At 65.3% G+C, this 18863-nt stretch overlaps 1 protein-coding gene across 9 annotated transcripts; it reads right to left on the bottom strand.

The window, feature by feature from the left end:
- Nucleotides 1-54: 54 nt before the first annotated feature.
- WNK4 (WNK lysine deficient protein kinase 4) lies at nt 55-14117 on the bottom strand. Of its 9 annotated transcripts, none has more exons than XM_075117308.1 (20): nt 13548-14117; nt 7439-7611; nt 6695-6915; nt 6442-6599; nt 5712-5800; nt 5418-5637; nt 5024-5348; nt 4713-4843; nt 4571-4638; nt 4337-4478; nt 4152-4268; nt 3922-4077; nt 3552-3609; nt 3268-3420; nt 2505-3091; nt 2161-2257; nt 1627-2047; nt 1210-1412; nt 952-1052; nt 55-864 (listed from the first exon to the last, which is right to left on the bottom strand). In XM_075117308.1, the coding sequence occupies exons 1-20, from the start codon at nt 13992-13994 to the stop codon at nt 847-849; spliced, it is 3885 nt and encodes a 1294-aa protein (XP_074973409.1). In that variant the 5' UTR covers nt 13995-14117; the 3' UTR covers nt 55-846. The 9 variants fall into 9 exon arrangements, with proteins under 9 accessions (XP_074973409.1, XP_074973412.1, XP_074973406.1 ...); XM_075117311.1 differs by having other exon boundaries at nt 55-867; nt 3552-3612; nt 13548-14116; XM_075117305.1 differs by having other exon boundaries at nt 3552-3612; nt 13548-14116.
- Nucleotides 14118-18863: the final 4746 nt, after the last annotated feature.

Genomic DNA, 18863 nt, shown 5'->3' with positions numbered 1-18863 from the left:
ATTTTATCATCTTTTACCATAAGCCAACAGCAAGGACAGTGTCCACAAGTCCCACCAAACAGACACAGGCAGACTCCATTACTATTTAATTCATATTTATGAAAACCCAGACACCAGTTCGTAACACAGCACACCTGCTGCTGTTCCTGGTGCACCAGGCTCCATCGCCTTACAGAGCTGGAGGAAGCTTCCTCCCCCTCCACAGCCGGCTTGTTCTCGGATGCGTGGAGCGAGACGAGGGCAGCAGTGAGCAGTGCAGCCCCGGGGCAGCGGGCTCGGCCCCATGTGCTGTCCCACACAGGGAGCGGGGCTGGAGGACAGTGCGGTGGCAGGGGTGGGATGGGGCAAGGGTGGGGATGTATCATGACTGGGACGCGGTGGGGGTGTAGTTCTGCTCAGGGCAGGGCGCCAGCAGGGCCTGGTTCTGCTTGCGCATGTTGAGTTCCAAGTGAAGCCATGAAGGATGGCGGCGCCTCACACGCAACCTGCGGCCGGGGCCGGGCTTGAGCAAACAGGCTGGGAGCGGCAGGGAAGCAGCTGGGCGCGCGCTTGGAGGGAGGAAATGGGAGGATGAGCGTGGGACAGGCCTGCCCTCCCTCTGATACAGAGGCAGCAGGTACCCTGCCACGGTTGCATGGCCAAGGGGCACAGGGCTGGGGCTGGGGCTGGGCTCCCCAGGGCAAGTGGAGGGCAGAGGTGGGGGGCTTGGCGCCCCAGGACAGGCACCCAGCTGGCTCGGCTTGAGGGTACTGGCCGACCCCAGGGCCGGTGCTGACCTCCCAGGAGGCGCAGGGGCTCTCGCCTGCCCCCGGGGCAGCAGGCACTTGATTGAGGTAGTTCATGAAGTCACTCCTGGCCAGCCAGCTACTGGGGAGAGAAGCAGGGGTGAGCTGGAGCCTGCCGGGAGCGCTGCGGCACCACCGGCAGCAGGATCAGCCCCCCACCCCTTACCATCCAGCTGAAGTCGTCGGCAAAGGTCACCCCCTTGCTCAGCCGCTGCTCCTGTGAGCCGGTGCTGCTGCCGCTCAGTGAGTTACGCCGCATGATGCCTGCTAAGACAGACCAGCCCTGAGCTGGGGGCACGGATGGGTGTGCAGAGCTGTGCCCCACGCAGGCCTGACCCACCCCCGGTCCCGGGGGTCACTATCCCACAGCCCTCGCCCTGCCCCGAGGGGCCCCGGGGGGCAGCTGAGGCACCGGGGGCTGCACCTGGGGGCTGCGCCAGCTCCAGGCGCTGCAGGCTGTTGCGGCGGGAGGGGTTGAAGCTGCCTTTGGAGAGGCGTCGCTGGCGGCTGGAGAGCATGGCGGCAGGGGAGACGATACCCAGCGGTGGCTGCTTCCCCATCCGCAGGTACAGCTCCTCGATCTCCTTCTTTTGGGCGCTCTGCAGCAGCTGCACCTCGGCCAGGTGCCTGGGGAGGAGATGGGGGCTGGCAGCCGAGCCATGCGCTGCACCACACCCGGCCAAGCCAGGGCCTCCGGGGAGGGGGCACCGTCCTCCCGCCTGGGGCAGGTGGGAAGACCTGTCCCCTCCTGCAGACCCTGCGCTGCTTTTGGGTGCAGCCACCGCCCTGCTCCCCCTCGTGCCACGGGGCCCCCAGGTCAGCTGGCCGGAGGGCTGCTCACTTCTGCCGCAGGTTCTGCAACTCCTCCCAGATCTCCTCGTCCTCGCTCTCGGTGTCATCACTGCTCAGGTAGGGCAAGCTGCGGGGGTGGCTCAGCCACACGTGGCTCAGCACCGTCTGCGGCACGTTCTCTGCACTCTCCTCCCCGGGGCCCTCTCGGTCACTCTCTGCCGGCGCCACTGTGCCCTCCTCGGCCAGCACCTCCTCGGCCTTGGGGCCCTGCTCTGCCGTCTCCAGCACTGACTCCGAGTCGCTGCTTGAGCTGCTCGCTGTCTCTGGGGCCACGGGTGGAGGGGAGCCGCTCGCTGCCGGCTCTGCACCACGCTGCTCGCCCTCATGGCTGCCCGGCACCAGGGAGGTCACAGCCAGGTCCTTGGTTGGTGTCACCTGGAACCGGCCCAGGATCTGGGGCTTGGCTTCTGCTGGGAACAGGGGGCAGTTGGTGGGGTTTGGGGCACATGGGCTGGTCGGGACATCGCGGTGCCCCAGCGCAGACGCGGCCGCACGGCGCAGCCTCACCCCTTCCCCACCTCACCTTCATTGATGGGCGAGAGACGGGCCTTGGGCGCGCTGGGGGCTGGCAACTCCGAGATAATGAGTGGGTGGCTGGGTCTGGGGGAGCTGGGCGGCACCTGCAGGCACTCGAGCACTGTCAGCCGCCCCACCCTGGGTACCCCCACATCTCCTGCCCCACCCCGCTGCTGCTCCCATGCCCTGGGACCCACCATTTACTCAGACCTCCCTGCATCCCAGGGGCTCCCCACACCATGGGGCTCCCTGTCCCATCCCAGGGCAGCATCCGCAGTGACAACCCAGGCCCCCTGGTGCCGAGCCCCACTTCGAGCGGCTCCAGGGAGCCCCTGCCAGCCCCGTACTCACCGTGCTGCCCTCCAGGCTCCCTGGCGTGGATGTGCTCAGCGATGGCAGGGGACTCCCCACAGCCTTGCTGCCTGCGGGACACGGCGGGGCTGGTGCCAGATGAGGGAATGGCATTGGCCCCCCGGCAGTGGGGACATCAGCCCCCACTGACTCCAGGGTCCCACCACAGGCCGGGGCTGGCTTGGCCATGCTGGCAGGGTCAGGGTAGAAGAAGCGTGGGGGCCCCAGGACGAGGCTCTGCGGCCGCGGCAACAGTGGGGGGTAGAGGTGCCCGCCTGAGCTGGCGATGGAGGAGGCAGCGGGCAGCAGCGTGTGGGCCACGCTCATCACTGCCAGGGAGAAGACGTTGGCCAGGGACAGGAGGGGGGCAGTGGGGGACCAGGGTGTGCTGGTCACAGGGGGGCTCAGGGGGCTGCTGGGCCCACTGGGGACAGGGGATGTGGTGAGTGGCAGTGGGGACAGGAGGGCTTGGGGTAGGGTTGGTGGGGCAGCCACCCCCGCGGTGCTCGGGGGAGTCTGTGGGAATGCTGGCGATGCCGTCAGCCAGGAAGGAGCCGTCGAGGCGAGGGGCGATGTCTGCACAGAGCCTGCGGAGAGGGGAGTGTCAGGAGTGGCCCCTGACCCCCACGAGCCCCCTCCACCCCCTGCCCAGGCAGCTCTGAGCCTCGTGCTGCCGAGGGGCTGGCCAAGGCATGGTGGCTGCACAGGCTGCAGCCGGCAGCCCCAGAGGGACAGACATGCCTGGCCCTGCCAGGGCTGGTACCTGTGGAGGAGCCCGGCAGTGTCGGCTGCAGCTCGTGGGCTGGGGCTGCCGGTGGCCCCACGGGGCTGGCAAGGTCATTCTCCAACTGGGAGCTGCTCAGCGATGGCAGGATGGGGGACTGGACCAAGAGGCTGGGACTGGCGCAGGCCAGGTCTGCAGCACAGGGGTGATAGCTGGTGCTCAGCCCAGGCAGGACATGCCTCACGGGACCCCCCGGGCTCAGACAGGGCCTGCACGGGTGCTGGGGGTGGACGGGAAGGGTCCACACAGGGGCAGAGACGTACCGCTGAGTGAGGACGAGGAGGAGATGGAGCGCGACAGCTCCTGCAGCTGCAGGTCCACCTGCTGAAGGGGATATGGCTGAGCCCAGCACCCGGCAGAGACACTGGACAGGCTGAGCCAAGCCCCTGCTGGGCCCCACCACATGCGGGGACAGGAGCCAGCAGCTCTGCCAGGCAGGGGGACACCACAACCCATCACGGGAGCGGGCAAGTGGCCCTGTGCCTGCAGCTCCAGGTCGCTCCTGCAAGGGGCTGCAGCACCCTGCACCCCCGCCCCCTCCCCACCGGGCTCCCCGGGGCTGGGCAGCACCCCCAAGCCACGCTCCGCGTTGGCAGTTTCCCCAGTGCTGGCAGGGCCGGGCTGGGCACTCACAGGGCTGTCCGCGCCATGCTCAGCCTCGGGGCTCTCAGGCAGCTCGGCGGTGCTGCGCCCATCCTTGCGGAGCAGGGTCTCCACGCGGTGGATGATGTCCCGGATGCGGTGGACAAAGCCATCCCGCTCCGACTTGAGGATGAACTCATTGTGGACCTGGGGACAGAGGGGCCAGTCAGCACCCAGCACGGCTGGGCAAGCCCCTGCCCTCACCCCTGCCCTGTGCTCACCATGACAGCCGCAATTTCCTCCGGGTTGTCCCCATCCAGGTCGAACTTGAAGGTCACCATCTTGTTATTGTAGGTCTGCAGCTGGCACTCCACCACCCGGTCGTTCTTGTCGGAGATCTGTGGGCAGCAGGGCAGGCTCAGCTTGGGGAGCACCCACCCGCCCACCCGGCACCTGCAGCACTCACGTTGGTGATGCGCAGCCTGGACCGGGCTCGGCGCCGCAGCAGCTTTCCCGAGGCCCGCTTGGCTGGCAGCTTGGCGCTCTGCTCGCTGGCCGAGAGCCCCTCGTAGCCGTCACTCATGCCAGACGCCACATCTGAGGCATAGCTGCGGGAAGCCCCAGCAGCGGAGCATCAGCGCAGCCATTCCCAGCCGCCGCGCTCCCCGTCCAGCCCCTGCCCGGCCCCCCGCAGCCCCACCTGTCCACCGGAGAGGAGAAGCCGCTGGCAGTGGGGAGGCGCTCCGTGGGAAGCTGCACCGCGATGCTCTGTGGGGAGAGGACATTGTGAGCCGGCGCCACGGCCGCCCTGACCCCCAGCCCCTCAGGGGGGCCCCACTCACCGTGGGGAAGCAGCGTGTGGGGCGGGGGGGCGGTGGGCTGGCAGGGTCCCCTGCTGAGAAGCTGTGATGGGCCAGGTCTGGAGAGTCCAGGAAGCCAGAGGAGCTTAGGTAGCCATCCGTCTCACAGTCAGCTGCGGAGGAGCACTCATGAGCATGGCCAGAGCCCCCTCCCAGCTTGCACCCCTGGGAAATGGCTTTGGGGCTGGATGCATGGCATGGCTGGAGGTAGAGAGGGACTCCCCGCACCGACCTCCTGCCCTGGGTTGCCCTGCTACACACCACACACACCCCCCCGCCCCAAGCCTACGCACAGGTGGCCGAGGAGTAGCTGGTGTGCTGGTAGGCGAAGTGCTGGTGCTGGTCAGCCTCCGGCTCCTCAGGCTCTGGGGGGAAGGTGCTGCTGAAGAGGGAGTCCCCGGAGCCTGGGGTGGCCGGGGCAGGTGTGCCGGGTGGCAGCGGGGACTTGAGCTCCTCCAGCAGCCGCAGGACGCCCGACGCCTGCTCTGGCTCTGCAGGTGACGGCACGTCCTGGGCACGCTTCAGCTTCTCCCGCTTGCGCTTGATGGCGACCACGCGGTCCCGCACTGCCTTGGCCACCAGCTTGTAGTCGGCCTCGCAGACAAAGCCCAGAACCACCTGCACGGGAGGGGGCTCGTCACCTCAGGGCGCAGGGAGCACCCAGGGTCCCTCCATCCCTGCACCCACCATCTCCTGGGCCACCTCCTCCGCCACATCCTTGTAGAGCTCGAAGAGGAATTCGATGGCATTGTTGTCCTTGTACTTGCCATGCAGCTTCTTCGTGTCGTCCATGCGCAGCCAGAGCTTGAGCCCAGACTTGACGCCATCATCCTCCTCGGCCAGCTCCACATGCACCCCCGTGTCCTCCTGGAAGAAGGAGTGCTCCAGCAGGTCCTGGATGGTGTACCTGTGGGGAGCACAGCTCAGCGCTGGGCTGGGGGCTGGGGGGGCTCTGCTGCCCAGGCCCCTGCTGGCCCCCACCTCTCATTCTTGTCCATGCGGATGCAGCCCTCAATGATCTCCTTCAGCTCCGGAACCTTCACCTTGTAGAAGCTGCTGGGCTTCAGGCCCTGAGGGCGATGGGTGTCAGCACCTCCTGTGCCAGACCCTACCACAGTGCTGGGTTTCCAGGGCCTGGGGCTGAACCCAGGCTCTGCGGGGACATGGGGCTGCTGGATGCTGCCCAGGCAGCCCCCAGCACCCCCAGGCACATCCCCACCAGCAGCAGGGGACACATGGGGACTGGGGTCCCAGCCCAGGGCCCCACGAGCCTGGCCGTGGCTCCCGCAGCCAGGCCACGCATGCCTGCACGGGCAGCATCGCCAGGACGCCCTGGGGCTCCAGGTTTCCACCCCAGCAGGCAGGAGCCAGCCAGGACCAGCTGGGGCAGCCATGATGCCCCAGGCAAGGGGTGGCTGAGCCCATCCACTCCCGTTCCACCCCACTAACGCACTGGCAGCTCCTGGCACAGGGTGAGGGACATGGAGTCTGGCCAAGCCATGTCCCCCCCCACCCTCCATGGGCCCCACGCCCTGGCACAGCACCCTCTCACCACCCAGACTATTTTTAGCTGCTTGCACAACTACACGGTGACACATTTTTGGGGAACAGTGAGGACCATCCAACCGGCTGGAGCCCCCTCACCCCGGTTCCCACGCCCACAGCACCAGCCAGCAGCATCGCCCCCAGCCCGGGGGCTGGGGCCGCTCACCGAGGTGACCTTGCGGTAGATCTGGGCAGCGTTCTGACACTCGGAGTAGGGGTACTCTGAGGTGGCCATCTCCAGCATGCACATCCCGAAGGCGTAGACATCCACCGCTTCGTCGTACTTCTCCTCGTACATCTCTGGCGCCATGAACTCGGGGGTGCCTGGGGGCAGCAGTGGGGCTCAGCACCCCCCCGCGCGCCCACCCCCCCACAGCCACTGCGGGGCAGCCGCAAGCCTGGCCCCGCTGGGACCCCACCTATGACGCTCTTGGCGAAGGAGGCTCGCTTGAGCGTGGCCAGGCCCAGGTCCCCGATCTTGACTGAGCCGGTGGGGCCCGTGATGAAGATGTTGTCGCACTTGAGGTCACGATGGATGATGGGGGGCGAGCGAGTGTGCAGGAAATGCAGCCCCTTGAGGATCTGCCGGCTCCAGCGCTGCAGCACCTTCAGCTTCATCTCCTTGAACCGCTTCAGATAGCTGCCAGGGGACCCATGGGGCTCAGACACAGACCCCAGCCCCAGCCCACCCTTCTCCCACCACCACACCAAGCCCGTTCAGATGCAGGTGGCCACACAGGGCGAGCATCTTGGAGTCAGGGGCTCCTGGTCCCCTCCCTGGCTGGGCTCCACAGAGGCAGCACAGAAAACACAGCTCAGGAGGAGCCAAGCTCCCTGAGCCACCGGTGCCAGGAGCCAGCTGGGGCGACTGGCCAGTGCTGCCACCCTTCTTGGCACCGGCGTGCCTGGCCCATGCAGAATCATGCCAGTGAAACTCCTGGGTCTCCAACATCCAGCAGCAACTCCCAATTTCTGCCTCCAGCTCCCAGCCCTGCCCCGTCATCTGCCCAGATCCTACCCGAGTCCACCACAGACCATTATCCCCACCTGAACGCCCATGTCAAGTGCCCAGGCAGGGGGTGCAGACCTGTCCCTCACTTCCCTGTCACCGCAGGGCCCCTGCCCCCTCCCCTGCACACCCCGACCTGGCGGTCACTGCTCACGTTTTCAGCGTGCCAGATGTCATGAGCTCTGTGACCAGCACAATGCAGATCTGGCCTTTGACAGATGACTTCCAGGAGTCATAGAAGCGGACGATGTTGGGATGCTGCAGCCCCTTCAGCATCTCCACCTCCTCGCTGAACCGCTGCCGCTCCGTCTTCGACAGCTTCCGCGTCTGCAGGAGCCAGTGGGGGGGTGAGGAGGGCATGCAGGGTCCCCAGCAAGCACCGAGGGATGCCCTGGCTTACGAGACCCTCACATCCTCGTCCCCACTCCCTACGTACAAGGCAGTGGGGGTTGTTGTGGCCCCAGCACAAAGCTGGGGTCAGACCTGCTGTCCCCCAGCAGAGGGGCTCACATGGGGCCCATGGTCTCACCCCACCCAGCCAGACCCTGGACCCCAGCACTGCTCTGGATGAAGCCACTCTCCCCTGGTTTGGGGAGGGATGGCCAAGGTTTCCCACAGCAGCTGGTGCATTGAGAAGCCTGTGTGATTCTCTGCCATGAAGGCTGCCCTGTGCCAGGGCCACCCATCCCCGCTCCCCCTGCTCTTAGCCCCCAGCCGGTGCCCACCATCCCACCGCAGCATGGGGATGCCCAGCCTGCAGCCACCCAGCCAAGAGGATGTGCAGGGGCTCTGCAACAGCCACTGCCTGCCAGCGTGCCCCATGCAGACCCAACAGCTGCAGCCCCTCTGCCCCCCAGGACAGCCCTGCCCCCAGCAGGGCACCACCGGCTCCCAGCACCGGGCACCGGCATGGCAGGGTGCCGGGCCAGCCTCAATGAGGCCTTTGTTGGGGGAAGCAGGCGGGGGAGGCTCCAGCCAGGTTTTTCCATGTTCCTCCTGCTCGAGTTAATTAAAGTGGAAACTGAAGCTGAGCGCTGACATGGGCACTGAGCGGAGATGGGGCCGGGGCCAGTGGGAAGAAGGCAGACCCCCCCATCCTGGAGGGACACGGCCCCATAGTGCAGGAACAGGGAAGCCAGCTGGCCAGACCCAGAAGGAGCCAGGTCCTGCCCTGAGCCCAGGCAGCTGCGAGTGCCGAGCAGAGCAGGAGCAGAGCAGCATCCCCTGCGATGCCACCACCACAGCCCAGGACCCTGATGGGCCCGGCCACTGCAGAGCCTGGGGTCCAACCATCAAGGACCCCCGCCCAGCCCATGCTCGCAGGGCCAAGGAAAACCAAGCTGCTGCAGGCGGCCACTGTGCTCCCACTGCCAGACGCTGCCAGAGCCGTGCTCAGCTCCTTGGCCAGCAGCCGTCATCCATCAGCCTGGGCAGCTTTCGTAATATTTTCATTGCATCACAGCCGGCCCCACAGCCGGGCTGGAGCCACTCCATAATCCCCTCTGCTTTTAACACACGCTCAGGGACCCGGCTCAGCCCAGATGAGAACCTGAGCCCTGCTGCAGCGGGATGAATGGGACCTTTCATACCCAAGGAGGAAAACAGCAACTGAAGCCCCTGTGCAGCCCAGCAGCACGCCGGCTGCCCTGCCCAGTGCCACGGCCGCCCTTGGAGCCCCTGGCCCCCCACTCCCCACTGAGGAGCCTGGAGGCTTCACTGCACCCCACAAACCTGCAAGGGCATGGGGGAAGCCAACACAGGCTATGAACAGGGGCAGGGATGGAGTCATGGGCGGCCATCCCTCTTCCAGCTTGGTGAGAGGAGACGCCACGCGGCCCCCGCTGTGCTACCTCCAACCCCAGGCAGAATCCCCGGCAGGAGGCCGCCTCCCCCAGGGTGCCTGGAGCAAGGCCTGGGGGAGCCAAGCTCATCCCCTGAGACTATGCCAGGACTGCTGGGCTCGCCTGGCACCATTCCTCCCGCACAACCAAAGCGGCAGCCGGTCCCATGGCCGAGCATCCCAATGCTCTCCCCACTGAGAGCCGGCAGTGGGGAGTGGAACCCAATCCACCCCAGCCCAGCCGGAGGAGCTGCTCATCCAGGGTCTGGGCACCGGGGAGGGTAGAGCCCCACCACCCCACGTGGCACACAGGAACACCGTGTCCTTTCCTAGCAGCACCTCGCGCAGGGCAGAGGAGGATGCTGGGGATGGCGGCACAGGGCCAGGTGAGGAGCTGGGTGGCAGTGATCCAGCCTCATCCCGCGAGCCAGGAGCTGGCTGCTGGGAAGCCTGGGACAGCCAACAGCAGGAGCCAAGGCCAGCACGGGAGGAGGGAAGGCTGGGCATGGTGGCCAAGGATGGCTCTCACCACTGCGGCAGGAGGCTCTCCCAGCACGAGGAAGCGCCAGCGCTCAGCACAGAGTCTGCGGCCCTCGCAGGGCTCTCCTGCTCCCGCAGCCCTCGCAGGGCCCTGGCTCTGTGATGCCCCAGGCAGGGGGACCCAGCGGTGGCCTGTGAAAGCCCTGATGTGCGTGGCTGAGAGTCATACCTGGAAAGGGGGGCACTCACACTGGAGGGACGTTCATAATGACACCGTGGTGGGGCCCAGAGCAGGCGCTGAAGACTGCCCAGCACCCTCCCTCTGACCACGGCCACAGCAGCTCCAGCTGCGGGGAGGTCCCAAGCCCCCCGGCCCCCCAGCACAAGAGCCAGCACTAAGGCAGCAGTGGGTGCCCGCACCCCACTGCTCCCCCCACGGCTCTGCCCCCCACTGCTTGGCAAATGGTGACCTTGTGCATGCTCACAGGTGCACGAGCACGCATATGCTCACATTCCCAAGCCTGCAGGACCCCTGTGGAGCAAATGCCCCCAGTCTCCCTGGTTCATCTCCTGGACAGGCAGAGCTCCCAGCCCGCAAGGGGCTGAGCCCCGGGCAATGCCCCAGGGCCTTGCCTAATTGCAAGATTCCCAACACAGCATGATTCTCAACCACAGCACAGGCAGGATGGTCTGGGCATGTGATGGACAGGACTTTGGGAAGATGCAGGAATTTGGGAAGAAAGGTGCCCTGCAGCCCCTGGGGCAGCCAGCCGAGGTTACCTGCCTGACCTGCACGAGGGAGCTGGGGGAGGCACAGCAGCGCCCGCCGCCCAGGCTGCTCCTGCCCACAGGGAGCCCGAGGGGACCCACAGGAAAACTGCTCACAGCCAGGTATTTACAGCTCGATCCTGTTCCGGGCCTCTGGTTTCCTCCCTGCTTCCTCCTTCCCCACCGCCCGCAGCACCTATCAACAGAAATAGTCCCCAGTCTAAAGCTGGAAAGCACATACAGGTCATGGCAGGGCTGCGGGATGCGGGTAGGAGGTAAAGACAGACACCGTGTTCAGGACTGGGGGGCAGTGGCATGGGGGGACGGGGACAGGCAAGGCCCCAGAGGGGTCCCACAGGAAGGCAGGGGACATGCAAAAATGGTCTCCAGATCTCCAGGCACCAGGGAAGGGAAGGGCAGGGCAAGGACAGCACAGAGAGCTGGGATTTGGGATCAGGAGCCATCACGGCAGCTGGATGAGGCTCTCTGGACTGGAACAGGTTAGGACTGAGGTTAGGTATTCATTTAGAATTGAAACGCAATAAAAGGAGAACTGTGAAAGACACAGGACAAAGCTATTTTTAAAAGGGCAGGACCACAACCATTTTTATTTGTGGTTTCAAATCCCGTATTTGTGTCACAGTGTCTGATTCTTTGCATGATTGCTGAAAAAACCAAACTTTTAAAAGTCTGCTTCTGTACTCCCAGCCCCTCATGGGACATGGATTTTGGGACAAGAGACACTGGATAAAGGGCAGCCAGTGGAATGGAGCTGAATGCCGGCTGGGGAAGGGAGGGCTGGGAGGGAGGGAGGTGGGGGGCAGGTGCTGGGGCTGTGTGGGACAGGAGCAGGGATGGGGCTGCCTGCGCCAGCCAGCCCTCGAGGGGCTCTCAGCTACAGCCAGGCTGCGCTCCCCTGGGAGGGTGTCGGTGGGGAGCCAGGTCTCCCAGACACCACAGGACACTCGTGGGATGGTCCCAGGCAGGAGCTCAGCCTCTCTGCGTACGTCCCCACCAGCTCCCCATGGGCCAAGCAAGCAGTGCCCACGCTGGCATAGCAGGCTCACAGGGCAGGCAGCTGTGCCTGCTGAACGTGGGGCACAGAGGCGTTTTTGCTTCCTGACCCCCTTTCCTCCACATGGGAGGGTGCAGCTTCTTCCCCCCAGCAGCCACCTTGCAAGACATCAGAGCTGCCCGCGCACCATGCAGGCACACCCCGCCTGCACCGCAGCCAGACCGCGGCCAGCTCATCGCCAAACAGAGCCCCATGCACTCGCAGGCCCTGCCCTGGGCTGCAGGACAGGTGTGGGGGGCCAAATCCAGCCCCACTGGACACGCAGGAGCTGCTCTGATACAGCCGGGGTGGGGACAGGCCCCGCAGGGCAGCGCAGCCCAGCCATGGGGACAAGCAGGAGGGCAGGGAGCGATGCGCCGTGCTGCCAGTCCTGCTACGCGTGCCAGCTGCCAGTGCAAGGGAGCTGGGGCACGTCTGTGAGGAGGGGCTGAGACCCGCAGAGAGGGACGCAGAGCCAGCCAGGCGGGAAGCACTGGGCCTGGCTGACTCATCCAGAGAAAGTCCTGAGATCGCCAGGGAGAGCCCTTCCCTGCCAGCGGCAGGCTGGCACTTCCCCTGCTGCCCGAAGGGACGCGGGACTCAAACGGAGCTCAGGAGCGGTCGGATGGAGCCACGGGGCTGCACGAGGGAGAGAGCGCTGAGCTGGCTCTCAGCAGCCAGCTGAAGCAATTGTGCAACCCACGAAGGCAGGCGGAGGCCCAGGACCTCACCTTCCTCACTAAGAGGCCACATGCAGCCTCTCCAGAAATCACCCACTGCTATCTCAGGATCTCTCCTTGCACTACTGGTCTGCAGCCACCCCAAGGACCCAGTCCGGGCAGTGCCTGCAGCTGCACCAGGGTTTTAGGAACCAGACAACAAACTCGCAAGACGCGTTTTTCTGTGTAAACAAGGACTTGGACCTTCCAGCCACAGCATCCACCCCAGGGTCAGGAGCCTGTTGGAGACTTTGGACTTCGCTGAAGCCCCTCCCCAGGGGCTCCAAGGAGAAAAGGGAGCCCCATGGCACACCTCTCCCTGCGCACCTCTGTGGATGAGATCAGGCCCATCAAAAGCAACAAGCAGGAGATGGTGTTGTGGAGCCAACACCTCCTCTGCTCCCCTCAGTGTCCCGCTGTTACCATCCTGCTGCCGGGCTGCAGAGCAGCAAAGGGGATGGAGGAACGAAGCGGCAGAAAGAAGATAGGGACGACACTGCTCAGACACCTGGAAGACCACAGGTCCAGGCGCTCCCAGCTGACAGCCCCTGGCAGCATCACAGAAACCACATGCAGGTGCCCACGGACACCATTTCAGCCAAGGACAAGCAGCCGGAGCACACCAAGGTCGTGCCGTACCCTGCTCCCGACTGACGTCCAGCCGCAAGCTCGCTGCAGGCACGTGCCCCAGAGCACGCCGAGGGCTATCGGAGCAAGCCTCGGAGCCAGCTCCAGCACTGGCACAGGCGCGCATGTGGAGGCCAGCACAGGAGAGGGCACCCCTGCCCTCGCTGCCCTTCCAAAGGGAAAAAAGCTGCAAGCTGGCGGACACTGAAAAGGCAGCGGGGTGCTCAGCGCCGGCAGCCGGTCCTGGAATCCACCTGTAAGCCCCCGGAGCGGGGAGCGGCTCGGGCGCTCCGGTGGGCTCCATAGCCTAGGCAGCGAGATGGCACATGGAAAACAGCACGTGATGGGCAGGAGGGCCGGGAGCAGCAGCGTTAGGCAGGAGCCTGGGCCCGGGCCAAGAGCCCCGAGCGGCGGCCGGGGCAGCGGCGGGGACGGGCGCAGCGCAGGCAGCGAGGGGGGCCCGAGCCCGGCTGCAGACGCCCTGCCCTGCTCTGCCGCTGCAGCCCGGCTGCGGAGGGGCGCCGGCATGGCTGGCTGGAACGGGGGATGTGGGGGCCCTAAGCCCCCTGGGACGGGCCCCAGCCTGGGGGAAGATGCCCCGCGGTTCCCGCACGGCAGCCCGGGCAGGCAGCGGCGGGCAGAGGGGCTCAGGGCCGCGGCGGGGGGCTGCCCACCCCAGGGAAACTGGACGGAGAAGGGTCCAACTGCCCCTGCCGCCGCCCCCTCCCCCGGGGCGGGTGTCCGCGGGCGCGGGCAGAGGCGCGGGCGGCCGTACCTGCAGCTCGCACCAGGCCACCTCCACGGTGGTCTCCGTGTCCAGCCCCTTGTAGACGGTCTTGAAGGAGCCGCGGCCGATCTCGATGTCGAACTTGAGGAACCGGCCGTCGGGGGAAGTGGCGACCGCACGCGTCTCCACCTCCTCGCTCTCCGTCTCCTCCGGCTCCCGGCGCCCGGCGGCGACCGGCGGCGGCGGTGACGGCAACGACCCCCCGCGCTCCCCGCCCGGCGCCGGGTAGCCCAGCAGCTCCAGCTCGGCCGAGCTCCGCCGGTTGAAGCGGGAGGAGGCGCGGCGGGAGTCGCGCCCCGAGGGCCGCCGGCCGCGGCTGCGATGCGGGGCCCGCCCGGGGAGCCCCGGCTCCGGCTCCGGCGCGGAGCCGCCGCCCGCCCGCTCCGCCTCGGGCTGGGACATGGCTCCGGTGGCGGCCGGCTCGGCCGCCAGCATCGGCTCAGCCCGCACCGGGGCGGCCGCTCCCGCGCAGCTTCGCACCTGGTGCCGCCGCGGCCCCGCAGCCAGGAGCGACCGCCGAGCCCCGGCCCGGGCACCGGCCCCGGCCCCGCCCGGCGGCCCCGCCCCCGCCCCGCCCCCGCGCGGCTGCCGACCCCCGCCTGCGCTGCGCCACCGGCCCCGCCGCCGGGCACCGGCCCTGAGCACCGAGCACCGGCCGCGGCAACGGGACGGGCGCCCAGCACTGCGGCAGCAGCCACGGGCTGCGCGCACCGGGCGAGCGCCCCGCACCCCAGCACCGCGCACGGCCGCCCCGGCACGGCCCGCGGGCGCCTCCCGCCCCTCGTTCGGCCCTGGCCGGGGGAACACGGCCCAGCTCCCACCCGGAGCTCCGGAGTCGCGCTGACCGGGGGGCTCCGCGCCCTCCCCGCCCCGCAGAGCAGCCCCTTCCCCACCCGCCGCCCCGGGGGGTCCGGGCGATGGGGCCGCTGTAACTGAAGCCCCAGGCGGGGCGATGGAGCCTAAGTTGAGTCGAAGGGAAGAGCCTGGTTTAGGCGTTTCTTCAGAGCTTCTGACTCGGGGTTCTAGAGCAGCGTGTCCAGGAGAAGCCCCGTCCCGTTCCCCGGGCTGCGGGATCGGCCCCTGCACTGCCTGCGCTGTCCCAGGCAGCCGTTCCTCTCCGGGTTTACTGCGGTCCAAAATCCTGAAATTAGGGTCATGCAAATAGGAAGATACGAGTGTGTGTGTCAGCCCTGCGTGAGCCAGAAGGCCAGACAAGAACTTGTTGTCTCTCCAGGTTAAACGAGGAGGTTGTTCTACCCGGTGAGGCTGTTTACACAAAACACAAAGCAATTGAGGCCGGTGCTAATTTCTTTTCCCTAAGGTCAGATTGTTTCTACTCAACCATACCGGAAACATTAAGGAGAAGATCGACGCTGGAGCACAGCCACGTCCTCCTTAAACGCTAACCTGGCACACGCAGGGTGATCCGGGGCTGCTGGATCCACAGTACAGCTGCAGGCCACGTCCCGCACAGCTGCAGCCCCACAAATCCCCCGTCCGGTGGGAGGAGGGAGAAGCGTGCAGTGAAATGTTCCTACAGCAGCCCTGCCTAGGCTGAGTGTCACAGTGCTGACCTCCCGTGCGCAGACAGGCTCTGCTCTCTCCACACGACCCTGCTCGTCCAGCCCTGCTCTCCAGCTCACCCGAGGAGCCGGGTACCACCTCCTCAGGAAGGGGTTTGACCAACGACGTCTCCTTGCTGAGAGCCGCTCGCCTCAGCGCAGGCTGGTGAGCAGAGAGCAGCGACCGCATCCTCACCCAGCCCTGTGCTCCCCGGAGCCTGCATGGGGCACGGTCCCGAGGTAACAGCCGCCACAGGCTGGAAGATGCGTGTTCAGTGCCTGAGCCGCAGGGCTGTGCCTGCAGGAGAGGCAGCCCCTCAGCCGGAGCACTGGGCGTCCATGGCTGCCCGAGGCAAAAGGCTGGGATAGATGGCTGACACGTGCGGTGCTCACGCTGGCCCCGGAGTGGGAGACTCTAATGTTGTAAGATGCAACAAGGTTTGGCTCAGCTTTGCCAAACAACAGGCTTTGTTCGGATGCACCCTGCCCCAGACCTGCCTGGACCCCGCCTGCTTCTCACCAGTTCCATTGCCTGGTCCCCTCACCGCTGCCTCCAATACTGCATCTCTCAGGCTTTCCCACTCCCGTTGAACACTCTTCTGAAACACCTCACAGGCTGCACAAAGTAAGGAGCCTGCACAGGAGCCAGGCAATCACTGGCCCAGCCCGGGAGGGCAGGAGGAAGCATGGAACAAGCTGTCCTTTCCCTTCTGCCTCCCCTCTGGACCCCATCACATGACATAAGGCTGCAGCTTTTACTCACATAATACATGTCAGGTTTAAAAACCTCCCTGCTTTTATTTTTACTCTGTCCTGACTACAGCTTCCAGCAGAGGTGGAGATTTCAGTCCTTCCTGGCTGAAAATCCTCAGCCTGATCTGTGAGACAGGCAGCGCTGCGTCTTGTTCTGCAGCTGCCAAAGCAGAGGCAAATCTGGCAGCTCAGGCAGCAGTGGGGCCTCTGGAGGATCGATCCCAGCACCGGCCAGCACATGCTGATGGCTTCCTAAATTAAACAGGAAAACAGATCTGTCCTGGCAGGGAAAGGGTGCTCACTGCGCTGGGAGCTCCCACCGCCCCGGGACAGGCGTGTGCCCCAGGGGCGCCCAGCTCAGCCCCCAGCCTGGGGAGCCCACAGAGAGAAGACTGGTCCCAGCTCCTCGCTCCCTCCACACCGCACAGAGCAGGGCAGCTGCACGATGGACCCAGCGCATCCATGGCAGGGGTCTGAGGCTGGCCAGCCCTGAGCTGGCCAGGGAGACCGAACCCAGGCAGCTCCGAGTGGCTGCCTGGCTCCTGGCCACGGCCAGCCAAAGCGCTGCCTGAGCCCCCACAGGCTGGCTCTGCGGCCGCCCCCACGGGGGGTCCCTGCCAGGGGCCCCGTGCTGCCCAGGCACAGGGACACAGCCCAGGCTGGCAGGGGGCCCAAGCACTTCAGTGAGAGATGGAGCCAGGCAGGGGTCCTGGCTTGGTCTCTGGTGGGCTTGTGCCCCCTTATCAAGTATTTTCATCATGAAACGAGATGCCTCAGAAGATCCCAAAGGAGCGTCCTGGTCCCAGTGAGGACCCTGTAGATGGGAGAGGAAATTAGGGGTGAAGTTTGCTCCAACTGCTGCCCTCCCACACCTGCCCGGTGAATGGCCTGAGGAGTTCCCCAAGCACCCCCCCAAATGCCGTCCCACGCAGAGCTTGGCAGGGGGAGGCAGCTCAGGCAGGGGCGCGGGTCACCTCCTGACCTGGCCCAGGACACCAAGCTGGCGCCAGCTTGGCAGGAAATCAGAAAGTTCCTGCTCTGCAATCAACAGCCCATTGCAGCACTCTGATGGTGCCCGCAGCTCCCCGGCCGTTATCAGGGTGACATTTCTGGGCTGCGGGTGCCAGCGCCAGCCCTTTGCTTTGAGGAGCCGCTGCTATCAGGCAACGTAACCCATTTCTCACTTGCATTTGGCTGCCAGGAAGAGAACAGGGGACTGTGTAATCGCTCTCCTTGGGGTTAGATCATGAATCAAAGCCCTGCTCAGGTCGCTGCTCCAGCGAGCCCTACCAGGAATTGTCCATTCTGATCCCAGAGCTCTGGGCAGAGTCACGGAGGGGCCAGGACGAACGCAGGCGTCGTTCCCCTGCAGATGAGGGGTGTGCAGCTCAGGCTGCAAGGCACAGGGAGCCCATCCCAAGAAGGGTCAGAGCTGGAGGGCTCTGCAGCGACCCAGGGCTTGTTTCATGGTTGGCTTCAGCACCCCGTGCCTGCGGAAGCTCCCAGCCTCCTCCTGCCATGACCATTCTTGCCCCAACACACACGAATTCAGGGAATAGGAGATGTCACGCAAACCTCAGTTGTGGCTTTAACTCCAGGCAGATAACTTCTGTAACTCTGGGCTAAGGAAATCATCAAACATAACCCATGTGCAAGTTTACCCCAACATATAAGTTTATCAAACTGAAACAACTCTTGCTCCAAACTAGCTGCATTAAATAAAAAAGCCTCCCGGCATTTCTCCTTCCCTGGCCAGCGGGATCCGAGTGTGCACAGCCTGATAGCGCCTTATCTCAGCACCAGCCGCCGGAGCTCCGCCTCGCCCTGGCCAGCGAGCCCTAATCACTGTGGCCAGATGTGGCAACGACCTCGGTGCGGCCACCGGCCAGAGGCAGGGGGCTGTGCCAGCCCCCCCCTGCAGAAACGCCACCTTCTATGGCAAGCCCCTCCACCGGGCTGCATGGCCGGGCTTGAAAGCACCTCTGGGTGCTGGAGCCTGAACAGCGGCCGTGACAGTATGCCGGGGAGAGCAGAGAGGTTTGGGGTTTGAAACTATAACGCCAAAACCCCCGTGAGAAGGGATCGATCCTGCCGCAGCGATGGGGTGGGTGATCCCTGCCACAGGCAGCGCAGCAGAGCCAGGGAAGCGGCAGGCAAGGGGGCTGCCTGGGCGGGTTTCAGCCATTCTGCTACACGAACACAGGCCTCCCCTGCCCTTCGCTTTGCTCTGGGAGCACCTGCAGCTCTCACCCTGTGTCTGAAGCACCGGGACGAGGCATGACTGCTCCTGTTCGCGGAAACTTGTGGTTGGAGGCTGCCACACTCTCTCCCTCTGAGCTGTCGAATTACATCTCCTTCGTCTCCATGCAGCACCCAAGGCCTTCCACACCAGAGCGGCCTCAATCAGCATCCCTGGGCTGGCTCTGGCATCCCAATCCCGTGATTGCGTCATCAAACACTATGAAGCACTGAATAAAGATAAGGAAGCCAGTTTCAGAGGACAATTAAAAGGCTCTGCTTTACCTGCCAACAGGAGCTCACATCACCATCAGATATAAACTGCCACCCCTCCACTCCCAGAGGGAACAGCCAGGGAACACCTGCTCCCCCCAGGGCAGCAGCACCTGCCGACGGCTGCTCTTCCAGCCCCAGGACCCATCCCATGGCCCCGAGCAGTCGGCGCTGCCGCAGTGCCCGGCACAGGGAGTGGGTCCCACAGGGACCTCGCTGACGCAGCTACATCCAACCTTTTGTAACCAGCTGAGAGGGTGCAGAAAAAGGAATTTTGCACCACGTTCATTCTGGAAGGGGATGGGACAGGACATACTCTTCTTCCTCCTCTCACTAAGCAAGCAGCTAAGTAGGAATCTGAAAAAAAGCAGCAAATTGTTGCCAGGAGCACCTTGGAAAGAAAAAGGTTGGCTTTAGGCTTATCTAATGTCACATCAGCCACTTCCTAAGAAGGGAGCAAATTTAATTAAGAACACAG

Source organism: Phalacrocorax aristotelis, chromosome 23, assembly GCF_949628215.1.
Source record: "Phalacrocorax aristotelis chromosome 23, bGulAri2.1, whole genome shotgun sequence".
Lineage (NCBI taxonomy): Eukaryota > Metazoa > Chordata > Aves > Suliformes > Phalacrocoracidae > Phalacrocorax > Phalacrocorax aristotelis.
The sequence above is the reverse complement of the archived record's forward strand: the minus strand, read 5'-3'. Positions and strand labels throughout refer to the sequence as shown.

Excerpts from the sequence above, each read along its gene's own strand:
- WNK4 (XM_075117305.1), bottom strand. The coding sequence starts at position 13,994 with ATGCTGGCGGCCGAGCCGGCCGCCACCGGAGCCATGTCCCAGCCCGAG. Across the intron at positions 4,479-4,570 it reads TTCTCCTCTCCGGTGGACAG|CTATGCCTCAGATGTGGCGT; the intron begins GTGGGGCTGCGG and ends GGCTTCCCGCAG. Across the intron at positions 1,053-1,209 it reads GGAGCTGGCGCAGCCCCCAG|CAGGCATCATGCGGCGTAAC; the intron begins GTGCAGCCCCCG and ends GGTCTGTCTTAG.